Here is a 14616-nt window from a genome sequence, read left to right on the forward strand (position 1 = left end):
GTGCTCCTTTGCCTTCACTATAAGCCTTTGCTATTATGGGAGGTGACCAAGTTGCTTAATTGTGTAAAAAAAATGGACATAGTAGTTGCATATCTGTACAGCATGGGAACATCCAATAACCATTTCAGGTTCAATCTCATCAAATTCAAGTATGATGAACAAATACAAAATGGCATTAGGCCATTAGCTGTATGTTGGATAAAACTGTCAGCCATCATGAAATTTGTTTTTTTCCCCCAAAGTACAAGATCTATAATGAAGAAAAAACAGAACATCTTACGCTGTCTGAAAATGCATGTTACAGGCTTTTCTATTATGCCCTGCTTCACTAATTATATATATGAGTGAGAGTGAAAGCACGCATGCAATGTATTATAATTGCCGTGCAACTCCTGAGAATATCCATTTTAGGGTTGTTTTTTTGAAGTATTTAGCAGTCACTGGCTTGTTGACAATACATTAGCAGATAGCACATTCACCTGTGCAAGGCAGGCTCCTTGATTTGCACTCATTTCTCCTACTTGCTCCAGCCCACTACCCCTGAAAAGCTAGACTTGAGCGTGGCGAGAACTCCCCAGAAAAAAGATAAGCCGGAAGGGGTGAGGGTAGAGAAATCTGAAAATCAGGCAGCAGCAACCACCACTGCTTGTTTATCAACCTTTTTTTCCAAATTACAGCAAATGGAACCCAGTTGCATGCCTTTCTTTAGGTTGCAATCTATTTTTAGGTTGTATGTGTGTCACTGTGAACTTTAAGGTAACACTGCCTGATCTGAATCGCCACTGTTATATTACAGATTTTTAAAAACCATTTTGTACTTTCCTTCAATGTATCATACTCTTTTTAAAAATCTGTTTTGTATGGTATACCACAGAAGGACAGTGACTTATGTAAGCCTATCCAGTAAACTCATAGCTTGATCAGAGTTTGAAATGGGAACTTTCATCTCATGTTCTACCCTTGAACAGTGCCTGTGTACCCTTGGAAATTACCAATAGTTTGTGGTATAGGAGCTAAGTGTGTAGGATTTGGACACAGAAAACCCAGACATCACTCACCCAACACTTTCATAGGGTAGTTTTGGACAAGTCACTTTCTCACAGCCTCACCTATATTACAGAGTACTTGAGATAATAAAATAGGAGAGCAAAAACGTGTGCCTTAGCTGAGAGATGCATTTCAATTTCCTAGTGACAAAATGTTGCAATTCAGGTACAGGGAAATGAAAGCAAATGAAAGCAACATCCCACAGTGGCATTATCTTGTGGGTGATACCTGGTTCTCACCAAAAGAATAATGGTACACTTGTTTTGTGAATACAGGCAAACAAAACCCAAACTGCATAGAAACATAGGCCTATGTCTCAGAAGAGAGCAATTCAGGAATTTGGATGTGAACTGCTCTCATTGTTCTGGGTCTCTCATTTTGTACAACTAGCACCCAAATCCCCCAAAATACAGAAAGGAGAAGTGTGAAGATAATCTTGTTTAAACAGCATACCTTTTCCAGCTAAAGGACACATGTTTCAAAGCTTCTTCAGCTAAGCAATCAAGAACATAACATACTTGCTCGCCATAGCCCACCTTTAACTTTGAAGGAGGAAAATCCACAGATCTACCCTAAAAGAGATACAAGTCATTAATAGATTTCTATTAACCCCATTTTCTTTTTCACTAGGGGCTGATTAATACATGTATATTCATCATTTGAAGGCTACAGCATCAAGGAGCAATTTGCATGAGTGAGCAAGTCATCAGGGATATAATTTGCATATCAACTCAGAAGGATTTCAGTTCAAGTAAGTGCTTTTTAAGGAGTCAGTTCACACATTCAACTATAAATCATCATCAAATTGTGAGATATCATGTGTTCTACATGTATACATGAATCAGGAACATCCCCAGTCTTTTTCTATTTGTATGTGATGTGAAATGTGAATAACTAGTTTCTCCTTAGCCTTTAGAATACCACAGCCATATTTCTTAGCTTGTAGTTCAATGAATTCCAGTTTAATCTCCAAGCCATTAAAAGAGGAATTTCTTTAGAGCAGTGTTTCTCAACCACTGGTACTCATACCACCAGTGATAGTTGAGGTAGTGTCTGGTGATATATGTGGGTCCCCCAGACTCCTGCCCCTGCCAGCAAGACCAGCAACACAATGTGACTAGCTGCAATAGGAGGCTTGGTTTGGTAGGCAGAACTCCAGGGTATGCTTTATGTGCACTCAAAAAAGCCCTCCTGTTCACTCTGTGCCTCTTACCGGTGTTTGTCACATTGCATCTGGCCTTCCAATCTGGAAGCAACTAGTGATGATGCCATTGCCAGTTACTTCTGGTGGCACTTTCAACAGGTGGATTATGCAAAGTAGTATGGCAGGGGACAAAACATTGATAAACGCTGCTTTAGAGCTTCTAGAATGTATTTTCCCCCAGTACCTGCAGACACAAAGGTTCAATTCAGACTTTACACCAAACAACTGTGAAGGAAGCTTAACCACAGTTTATAATGACAAATCATAGTCAAACCAGAATCAGCAAATTTTATCTGGATTACAGCCCAAACACAAGCAGGACCCCCTACTAACTGGGCAAGAGGCACTTTCCAAATAGTGTTCCTCTTATATATAGCAGGGGGAGAGAAACTATCCCTTTTCATCCCAGCATACGGTCTTTTGTAGTGGCTGCTTGCTGGTGTTCTTTTGCATCTTTTTAGATATGAGCCCTTTTGGGACAGCGGACCATGTAATTACTGTATTTGCCTGTAAACTGGTCTGTGAATTTTTCTGTTGAAAGCAGTATATAAATACTGTTAATCATCTTCAAATCAGTGCAGCCCAATCTACGGCATCACAAAACACGATACCGTATAGCACGCAACTGGGCTGCTACTTGTAACAGCAGTGGCATCAGTAAGTCAGTGATGGGACAGGAAGGGAGGAGGAACTGTGGCAGGGAAAAGGCGAAAGGGAGCTAGATCCAGTGGTAATGGCACTTGTTGGATCCTCTCCCCTCCTTTTTAAGTCTCCTCAATTGTTTTAATCAAGTTTTTTGTTCTTTCCTTTTGAGTGTTGTAGTGCCAATTTTAGCGTTCTGTTTTCATTGTCTTCTGTTGACAACTCTCTGGGAAATTTTAAAAGTCAATTAAACATAAATAACTAGTAGTCTACTGTCTCAGCAAATGCGGGTTGTGCTTTTGGCAAGTATGCTTAGCAGCCACAAAGAGCACCCATGCAGTCATCTAGCCCTTTCAAAAACCTTCTTATGCTAGCAGCCATCACAATGTACTGTGGCAGCAAATCTCACAAGCCATGTTTTAATTTTTGAAGAACAACCTTTCTTTGTTTCAAAGTTTGCTTCTTCTCAGTTTTAGTGAAGGATGTTTAGATTTTGGGAATAAACAACTGTTGCTTATCCATTCTGTGCATTTCTCATCATCCTATAAGCTTCAATCGCTTCTGCTTAGATACTACTGCTGTACTGCAATTTACTAAGAACAGCGTGTATAAAGCCTTTCACAGAGCAGACGTATCTGAAGTGTGTGCTCAGTTATACAGTGTAAGCCTTGAGCTCAGGAAAGAATCAAAGGCTAAATTCAGAACCAATACTTTTCCTTATAAACCACAGCAACACTTCAACATGCTGGAACTAATCATTCTAGCACAAAAGCAACTGCTGTTGTAGCCGCCCACCTGCTCCAATGTGGGAAGGGAATCGCTCTTCTCCAAGAGGGGGTGGATGACTGGTCTCTGCCATCCATTTTTCACCCCTGCAGAGGATGACATGATAAACTGAACTGATCGAAGTTTCCTCTTATGCAACTATTAAAGAGCTATAGGAGCAAGGTCTTTCTCAATGTGAGTTCTTTAGCAGTAATAGGTTAGTCTTGGACTATTTTACAAATAGTTTTAATCAAAGCTTTTTTGTACCAGACTATAGCCTGAAACACACACTTCAAGAAAGTTAACAGGGTAAGGGTCTGCTCAATTCCTGATTACCTCCACATTATCTGTAATTCGAACAGCACCATGCCTGCAACCCTCATGTTCCAACTGCCATTTGATCTTAAAAACAGTCTCATTTCCTACTTTTCTCTGCCCCATTCACACACACACTTTATTAAGGTCTAAGTTCTTCAGTAATCCTCAGGCTCCATTAACCTTGCAGAACCTCAATGTAATTACTTCAAGCAATGGAAATCTGGAGAGATGGAATGCTAGCCACAAAACACATAAGCCAGTCTTGCTACACTGATAAATCAATTTACTGAAAGTATTTTTATACTGCAAGCAAGTGTCCAGAAACATGATAAAATCACAATTTAAAAGATGCACAATCAAAACTACAATTAAACACAGCATGCAAATCAGTTGAAACTGCTAGATGCTTTAAGGATCATACTGTAAATAAAGGATGACCAACTGGAAGCTTACAGACAAAACACTGGTGCAGCTAGAGGGGGGCGCACTAAGTTTTGCAGGGAGCCTCCCTGCATCATGCAAGCGGCTCCTCCCCTCCACTTTGGAGCCCTGGGGGGGGGGAAACAGAAGTGAATGGCTCCCAAGGGGAGGGGGAGGAGCTGCTTGCATGCTGCAGGGAGGCTCCCTGCAAAACTTAGTGCGCTGCCCCCCAGCTATGCCAGTGAGACCAAATTTGCTTTCCCTCCCAACTCATCAACTGTATTTGGTGCAAATTTTAATCAAAGACAGGCTCAGTCACAAAGAACATGATTCAGATGCAGAAGGTCCCAGATTCACCTTAGGTCAGGCAGAGAAAAATTCCTATCTGAAACTGTATGGCTGCTACCAGTCAGTGCTGACAATAATGAGCTAGACAGATCAATGGTTTGACCCAGGATAAGACACATTCCCTAATGACCCTACCCAATAGTGATCAATATATGGCAAAATGTTTGCCCCGTTTTCAAGTGGTAAGGAACAGAAATAATTTTTAATTCTGTTTTTATTTCTGTCAAAATTTTAAAAGTGTTACATTTCTGCTTTTGGTTTTGTTTGCACCAGGTATGCAATATAAAAACAGGTGGTCCCAAATTAAGTACAGGTCAGATTCGAGCCGTCTGTACTTTGGCTGAAATATGATTAAGTAGAAACATTATTGATTCATCATGAACAAAACTGTAAATAACTCTGCAATGACTGAAAAACAGTAAAGAAAATTTTTTAAAAATAAATTATCTATAAAATAGATAATACATTCAGTAGGGGAGTGAGTTATTATGTGGCAACACTGCTTTTTTTGTAGTGCAACATACAAAATGGGCCTTGGAGCAGCTTAGATGGTGGAGGCACATTTATATTAGCTGCATTTCACAACTTACATTTTACAAGTTACAATTTGCATTTGTATTAGTTGGAGAGGAACACAAAAACAATTCTGTTAAGTACTGTACTGGCTCTCCTTCACCCACCCCTTCTGCATCTCCAAACTGCAGTCTCTCTCTCCTTCTCAAACACACAGTATCTGTTTCACCTGAGCAGACAGACAGCACCTTTGCAAAAGCACAATGCAGTTGCCCTTATGGTGGAACATTCTTAAGTTGGATGTCCTCAAGTCAGAGACTACTTGCATACGTATGTAGCACTGTAACTGAGCACATGGGCCCTTCATACAAAGCTGTACTGCAAAGCCTGGAGTCCTGAGAGTGTCATGGACCAGGATTTCTTACTGATCCTACATGCTTGTGACTCCCAGGTCAAACAATCCCCAAAGAGTCAAAAATGCAAGTTCCCAATTTATTCCAGTGTATCCTACTATCTCAAGAGTGTTAATACCCCAGAATAGAGCAGGGTACAGTTCCTAGGCAAAACAGTCAAGTGTTGCATACAAGTTCTTGTGCACATTCATCTGACTGGTCACACACACCAGATGGATGCACATGTTCTCAGGGCAAACTGCCCTCTGGTAGCCAACACCATCCCTTCCAACAGCCAGTCCTCCATCCAACGGGAAGCTGAAGTTCTACAAGCCAACCCACAGCCCTTGAAAGTTCTGAACCCCACCCTTACTGTTCCTTTACTCCATGCAGTGGCCAGGTGGCCCCAATAGGTCTCCTCAGAACTGCACCCACTATTGAGTGGGCACAGAATCAAGGAGACCCATGCTGGGGGGAGGTTAGGATATGGTGGCAGAGTCTCCTGGGCCCACTCCTGCCCCTCCCCCCACTCTGAAAAGGCTTGCTGCAGGCCGCCAGGAGCCCTTGGCGGTCTTCCTCGCCAACTGCCACTAGACCAAGTGCCAATGGTGCACCAGCACCGCTGGTACAAAAGTGCCTTATGGCACTTTCCGGGACAGTCGGGCCAGAGGCACTGGCGGAATGCTGGCACCGGAGCCCACAAGATTGGTCCCTGAGTGGCCTAGGCCAAACTTAGATGAATTCAGTTCCTTTATACCCACACAGACACAGGCCTATAATAATGGTTTATTGAACGCATTTCTGCACAGCCCATAGGTGTTTCCTGTTACGAATATGCAACGTTGGGCAGAAACGGCTTAAATAATAGAATTAAGATTACATGTTACTTTGGAAAGCATTTAGGAATTTTGAGAAACACATGCCTTGCACACACAATGCTTAAAACAAAGCTAAGCTCCTAAGCTTACTTATTCCTAATGCTCGAGTGGATCCTTCCAACTTTTGAGCATAAACAAAGGGGTAGCTCTTCAATGCCTGATATGGACAAATGTCCATGATGGAATGGCACAAAGCAACTCGCCCTCTCCCAACAACAGGGTTTTTTTAATACCTTAAACATAACTCTTAGCTAATCAGACATTCGGACCTGTAGAAAATGACCCAATCAGAGACCCGGACCTTCTGGAAAATGATCACCTGAGGCTACTGTAGGTTACTTACTCTGACCCCTGCTCCTGGAGATTCACAGCTGCAAAGCATTCCTAATTAGTGAGACCTTGATGTTCCAGCCCATTATCAAGCCTCTTACCTGGCCAAGTGAAATTCAAGATAAGATAAATGGCCTACAAGACAGAGTAACACTTAAGCCAGTGACTTTACCTTGTGCTTCACAATTTGTATGGCAAAATATACTTTAGTCCAGGACTAGCTTCTGAAAACAAGAAACCATGAGAATGGAGATGCTAGCTGTTCCCCACTTTACATTTTATGGAAGGATAAGTCAGAGAAAACAAGCATATTCGTCATCTATAAAATGACTGAAAATTTTCAGAGATACTGTTGTACATTAATCCACTTACAAAAGATCGAAGCTCGGACAGTATGCTAGATATTGTTGCATTCGGATCATCATATTCTTGTGGCTGCTCAAAAGGATGCCCTGCTTTATTAATCAGCCAAGCAGCAAGGGTACAGAACATGTAGAACTGTTCGCCTGGGTTAACGGGCAATGCAAAGTAATGCCTATTTTAAAAGAAAAAGAGGAAAAAAAGGATTACATTTGCCTAGCCTGAAAAATGGTGTTCTCCTAGCTAACAGAACTTCGCTGGATTACTATAACCTTCTTTGCCCCCCAAATTGCTTTCTCTAAGGCTGATATTATTGGCTGGTATTTCACTGACAGGCAATTTCCCTGATAGATGCGCTCTTTTCTTTGCAGCACTTTCAGGATGTTATGCCGCAACTGCTCATGCTTCCACTGTGTGGCTAAGCCTGAACAATATTAATGCCAGTCAAAGGCTGTAAATGTAATTCTCAAGAGTCTCCTAGTGAACACTTGAGGTCCAGAAGGAATCAGATTATTGGATAGTTTATAAAACTTTTTGTTGCTTCACCTTCTTTGGAAGTACACAGAATTTAATACAGATAATTACTCAAATCATCAATGCTTTAAAAAAATACATCAACCACTTTATCAAGACTGATACAAACAAGTTTATAACTGTGGATGGGATGGGGTGCAAAATAGATGGGAGAAATAGAACAGCCTAAAAGCGTGTCCTTAAGTACATGCGTCCCAGTCTCCAAGATCAACAGAGAAAGTGCCAAAAGTACCCTTTTAATAGTACTTTCCACATGCTTTGTTCAAACAGCATTTGTTGCAAGCATTTTAGCAGCAAACTCCTAGGCACGTTTTCGCAAAAGAAAGTTCTAGTGGGATTTGCTCTCAGATAAACATATATATAGTAAAACCACAGTCTAAATCCATTCCTATTTGTGCTCATTTTGGAGAGTCAAAGTTGTTTGATGGATAGTCAGAATTTAGGTTGTTTATTTGATTTCAAGAGTGTATTTTATATTTTGCTTTTCCATCTGCTGTCACCTATCCTAAACTTTCAAGATGATGCAGCCTATGAATTCAATTAAGCAATGAACTATTAATATTCATAATAAAAATGAGAAAACACAAAGGTCTTACATTAACATGGATAAAACAGTATTAATCTGAGTCTTAGCAACCTGAGGAAGGATTTGTCAAATATACACTTGACACTTTTATAGCTAACTTGTAAGTGGTACACAAGAATTGTGCGAGGTAAGCCAGACCTAAGGCCCTGATTTTCGGGTAGCTGCATTCTCCTTAGCTTCTCCAGGGAATGGTCTAGAATGCATTATTTATTTCTTATAACACTATTAATACAATATTGATCCATACAAACTGAAATTAAGATTTTTTAAAAAGCAGTCTCTCTGCCTCCTAGTTCCAATTCTGACACAGTTTCAATTTAAATCTTCAAGGGCAAGATTAATGATTTTTACTATACAAGTTAATCTGACAACTTCCTACATTCCTCACTTAAAAAGCAAGTCTGTCCTAGAACATAGGTACCAGTAGGTGAACTTTTCAGGTATGAAGATTTCTGCTACCCTTGACAGAAAGATACAGATTCACAGTACTTCTGAAAAAGGGGAAGTAATTTGGGTCTCCTCAGTCAACTTTTAAATATCCCAGCCATTGATTTTCTTTAAGTGTCAGGACTTTTCCCTTCTAGAAGACCTTATTGTATAAGACAGCCTATCCAAATTCATGTGTTTGTAATGAAATAAGACTATGCTACCCATTTTGAGACTGGCAATTGGCAAATGTAAGAATTTCGTGATAACAGAGAAACACTTTTGCCCACAAGTACCCAAGTCTAGTCTATCCATACTGCACAACATATGAACAAGCCACACAGTTCTCTGAAAATAGATTTCATTTTCAAATAGCTTTCAAAGCACGAGGAATGATGTTAGGCATTAAATTGGCAGAAAGCCATGTTGGCTAGGTTTAAATTGATTATCCATGTTTACTGCCACTCTGCCAGAATTACAAGCAGAACAGTATGATCAAACTAGCCCAATTAATATAATAAATATTATTTTGTGGTATCCTTTTGTCTATAAATGAGAAGTGCTACACTTGAGAGGAAAAAATAAAAACTTCTAAACACAAGTTCTGTATTTCAAAGAGATGCAATAAATTCTAATCCAGGCTTCAATGAGAAAACTTTAAAACATCTACCAGAGTTCTTCTACTGGCAGTACAAACTCCTCTGAACAACAATTACACTCCTCACACACCCTTTAAAAATAACGAAAACAAACAAACAAACAAAAAAAGACTCCTTTGCAGAATCTCTTTATAATTTCAGGATGCTGCTCCTACTAGTTACATAGAACTCACAGTAAATTTCAGAACAAACTTGGAACAGTTTTTAAGTTACCCACAAATTCTATGATCTAGAGCAGGGGTCTCCAAACTTTTTGGCCAGAGGGCTGCATGAAATATCTGGGGCAGTGCTGAGGGACGGGAAAAATTTAAATATAAAATTTAAATAAATAAATTAGAGATGGAACTTAGATGAATGAATAAATGAATGACTGGGCTCATTCACTCAGCCTCTCCAGCCCTCAGAACACCCTTCAGATGCAATCAAAGCATAGCTCTGGTCATGTTCAGTCGAGTGGGCCAGAGGCTTTCAGGGGACAAGAGGCTGGTCGCGGGCCGGATAGAGGCTCGCTGCAGGCCACATCTGGACCCCGGGCCGGGATTTGGAGACCCCTGATCTAGAGCCATGTTTCTCAAACTGCGGGTTGGGATGCACTTGGTGGGTCATGATCCGGTTGGGTCTAGTTGGTCTCAACCAGGGTGATGGAAAGATCAGATAATTGAGTGCCTCAAGCCCTGAAGCTATTCAGTAGTTGGATTGCTTCTAACTGCCTTGCAAGGCACCGAGCTTCTGCAGTTTGCAAGCTTGTGTAAGGGAGATCAATGTCTGCACTTCTTTCTTCTGGTGTGCTTTTTCTCCAAGTCTGTCAATGACAGGTAGTGGAGACAAGTGAAGGCTAAGTCACATAACTATGCCTTTCAAGCCTTGAGGCTATTCATTAGAGCTGCCTCATTATGAGAAATGGATCAAGGTTTTTCCCCCAAATAGATTTATTACCTGCAAGTAAAATAAAAATGTTATTTCTCTTTAATTTTTTTTTAAAGTTTGTAAAGCTAGGTGGGTCCTGCTAGAGTTTAAAAAGTGGGTCCTGGTGCTAAAAGTCTGACAACCAATGATCTACAAAAGAGTTACAAAAGGGGGGAAAGCAATACCAGAAGGAGATGGGAACAGCAAGATATATTATAGTGAATGAATGTCATTACATTAAGATGATTAATGGGCTGGTGTACCTTATGAGGAAAGGCTATGGTGTTTGGGCCTCTTCAGCCTAGAAGAGAGGCACCTGAAGGAGAACATGATTGAGACATACAAAATTATGCATGGGAAGGATAGAGTTGATAGAGAGATGCTCTTTACACTCTCACATAACACTAGAACCAGGGAACATCCACTAAAATTGAGTGTTGGGAGAGTTAGGACAGACAAAAGAAAATATTTCTCTATTCAGTGTGTGGTTGGTCTGTGGAACTCATTGCCACAGGATGTGGCCTAGACGCCTTTAAAAGGGGATTGGACAAATTTCCAGAGGAAAAATATTATTAAGCCATGATGTGTATGTGCAACCTCCTGAATTTAGAAATAGGCTACATCAGAAAGCCAGATGCAAGGGAGGGCACCAGGATGCAGGTCTCTTGCTGTCTTGTGTGCTCCCTGGAGCATTTGGTGGGCTGCTGTGAGATACAGGAAGCTGGACTAGATGAGCCTATGGCCTGATCCAGTGGGGCTGTTCTTACATACTACTCTCTTCTTTTGCAGATAAGCCCCAATTCTGCTGAGGTTCATCCAGAGAAGTTTCTTTCTCAAGTATGTGGGTCACGAACTTTCAATGGAAAAATGGGAGAAATGATGGACAAATATAATTTGCTCTGAATGTCTATATTAAGGAAAATGTATACAAGATGATTTATAGATGGTATATGACACCAAGCAAATTAGCAAGAAAGTATGAAAGTATGTCAAATAGGTGTTGGAAATGTAAAAAACAGGAAGAAACTTTTTACCATATGTGGTGGACTTGTTCTAAAGCAAAAAATATTGGTCACAGATACGACTGATTTTAAAAACATATCTACAATTGAAACCTGAAGTATTTTTGGTGGACATGATAAATCAATATGTGAAAAAAAAGTGAAATTTTGTTCTTATATATGGTAAGTGCAGCTAGAATACTTTATGCACAATACTGGAAAACCACGGATATACTGTCGATAGAAAAATGGTGGCAGAAATGGATAAACTCACGACTTTACTTAAAGAGAGTTCAACAAAAACCTTTATGAATAACTAGAAACCAAACACTGACTTTTTGCTGGAGAACAATGTTTTACAGCCCAATCTTATCCACATTTACCTGGGAGTAAGCACTATTGGGGCTTACTTCTGAGAAGACATGCATAAAATTGGGCTCTTAATGTGTTTTGGATTTGAAGATTAGTTATGAGGAGGACTACTGGAGATAAAGCTTTTGTAAGGGTGAAATTTTGATCATTAATATAAATGCAGTAAGAACTTTTTGGCTTTGCTCTTGCTACACTGTTAGATACCCCATGTAGTTTTTTTAAATGTATTTTTTGTATTAAATGTTGTTAGTTTATTGTTTTTCTTTTTAATATCATTATAAATAAAATATATATTAAAAAAGAAGTTTCTTTCTCTCATGCACATCCAATCTACTAGCATCAATGGAAGGTGCTCTTGGGGCAAGAATCTTCAGGGGCACAATTTCCACTGGTGCTGCAGCAAAGGGGGAAGGGTTAAACACTCCATCTCTGGGCACCAGAATCTAGCACATCCAAAGCATGCCCACTCACAGCTAATTTAAGTTTTGAAAGAAAACAAAAACAGAGAGCCAGCAATGTGTTTAACCTATGGAGTAGGTTTGCTTTCAAACATATATTTATAACGCTTCCCAGTTTCTAAAAACTTCTTATTAATCCTTAATAGAACCAGTATTGTGAACTTCCCATTTTAAAACAGTTCTGAGAGGGTTTCAATTTCACCCAATGAGTCCCAAGCAAAACCCCTATCCAGACATTTACCTAGAAGGTGCAAGCCCAACACTTCATCCAAAGAACCACAACTTCCCAATTTACAACAGTGCTGGGAAGGTTTCAGTTTCATGCAGTGAGCCCCCCAAAAAACCACAACATCACTACCCAGATGTTTACTCAGAAGGACCAAACCCCACACTTTCATTCACAGAATCGTGCCCAATGGCTTGCTGCTATGCCAAGGAAAAAGCTTACAATGCCAGATGCCTCATTTTTTTTTAAAAAAAAAAACAACAACAGTGGTTCCCAACCTGGGGTACATATACCCCTCCACAAAGGTATTTGCCAGAATCTTTAGGAGTACTCAAAAAAGATTTGAATAATGGTGGGAAAAGGCAGGTGTGTATGAGAATACTTTGTGGGGCTGTCAAGTTAGGAAGGAAGGCAGCTAGGAAGGCAGGCAGTTAGCTGGCTGCAAAAGCCCCACCAACTTTTATTATAAAAGTTTTTAATATTAATATTATTATTAATAATAATAGATTGTGTTTTATCAGATATGGATCAATAGCTGAAAACATTTAAATTTGAAATAACAAACAAACATTACATACATACAAACAAACAAACAAAATGTTACAAACATTTTGCAAATATGAGGGGTATAGTTTATGGAAAAGGGATGCCAAGGGGTTAAGCAAGTGAAAAAACATGGGGAACCAGTGTTTTAAAAGGATACTTTGCAATTCCAGTGATTGCACATCCAGCATACTGAACCCAAGTCACTAACTTTCCCAGCACAAGTTTCTCAAGACCTTCCTGGGACTTCCTCCCAAGTTCACAGCAACCTCAGAGCCCCAATCCTATGCCTGTCTACTCAGAAGAAAGTCCCATTATAGTCAATAGAGCTTACTCCTAGGAAAGTGTGGATAGGATTGTAGCCTAAAACACACACTCCCAGTTTCCCATGACACTAATGATAACACATCACAGTAGGATGTGAACCCAATCTTATGCATGCTTACTAGGAAGTCAGTCCTATTGTGTTCAATAGGGCTTACTCTCAGGAAACTGTGCATAGGATTACAGCCTAACAAGCGCACGCGCACACACACACACAGAGTTTCCCTGTGACACTAATGTTAACACTCTTTGAAGACATTAACCACTTTGATCACCTCCTTCTTTTGTTGACAATCCTGGTGCTGGCTCCCATGTGCACAGCTATCCACCAACCCTGGGGTGCCACACACTTGTTTGTGTGAATGGACCCCCACAGAGCCAACACACCCACAACTTCCCTGACCTCCTGCTTTCCTGCCAGTTCAGGAACCACCCAGTGAACACTAACTTACATCCTATCTACACTTACCTGAGAGTAACCCCAATTGCTTACTTCTGAGTAGACAGGCATTGGGCTCTGAGACTGCAATCCTACCCACACTTACCTGGGAGTAAGCCCCATTGACTTTAATGGAGTTTACTCCTGAGTAGACATGCATAAGATTGGACTCTGAGGTACCTATCCAGTTACCTGGGACTCTGAGGACTCCTATCCAGTTACCTGGGAGTAAGCCCCATTGACTATAATGGAATTTACTCCTGAGTAGACACGCACAGGATTGTGCAGAGTTGCGTGCACGTGTGAACCGGCCTGAGCATCCCAGACACGTGTCCTGCACCTGGGCAGGGCCAGGCGGACGGGAGGGGCCAGGCCGGGCTCCTACCGGGACGGCGGCCTCATGTTGTGGCTGCGCAGCGCCGCCTCCTCCTCGTAGTCGAGCAGCTTCAGCTTCTCCAGCAGGTCCTCCATCATGACGAACATGTGGTAGGCCGCGCCCGGGCCCCGCTCCGCCGTCGCTCCCGCGTCCTCCTCCTCGGCAGCCGCCATGCCGCCTCTCAGCCGCAGCCTCCACTCCGCGGCTCCCAAGTCTCCACCACAACACAGCAGCGCGTCGGCCAGCAGCGGCGTTACCGGGGAAACAAACACCGCCCACTCGAACGCTTGCCCGCCAATCACCGCCCTCCTCGGCCGGGCGGGCCAATCGCATCCCGCCGCTGGGATTCTTCGCTGCGCATGCGCGACGCGACACGCTTCCTCGTGGGCGGTGCTTCCTTGCATCGCATGACGTCATCCAGCAGAGTGCACTGCATGTAGCGGCCTGTGGGCGCAGGGAGGGGGGATAGAAGGTTGGCAGGCACAGTGCTGTTTGTCCAGGCTGTAGCACTGTGCATGTTCTTTCCTGGAAGTAAGCCCCATTGAAGAC

At 41.5% G+C, this 14616-nt stretch overlaps 1 protein-coding gene across 1 annotated transcript in view; it reads right to left on the reverse strand.

Annotated features, from left to right (window-relative positions):
* IFT57 (intraflagellar transport 57) overlaps nucleotides 1-14274 on the reverse strand; it is a 34566-nt gene extending 20292 nt beyond the window's left edge. The window contains exons 1-3 of the mRNA XM_066621148.1: nucleotides 14077-14274; nucleotides 7230-7392; nucleotides 1501-1619 (exon numbers count right to left, since the gene is read on the reverse strand). Coding sequence (XP_066477245.1) covers nucleotides 1501-1619; nucleotides 7230-7392; nucleotides 14077-14240 — 446 coding nt within the window. The 5' untranslated portion in view covers nucleotides 14241-14274. The remainder of the gene's footprint in view (nucleotides 1-1500; nucleotides 1620-7229; nucleotides 7393-14076) is intronic.
* Nucleotides 14275-14616: the final 342 nt, after the last annotated feature.

Source organism: Tiliqua scincoides, chromosome 3 (assembly GCF_035046505.1).
Source record: "Tiliqua scincoides isolate rTilSci1 chromosome 3, rTilSci1.hap2, whole genome shotgun sequence".
NCBI lineage: Eukaryota > Metazoa > Chordata > Lepidosauria > Squamata > Scincidae > Tiliqua > Tiliqua scincoides.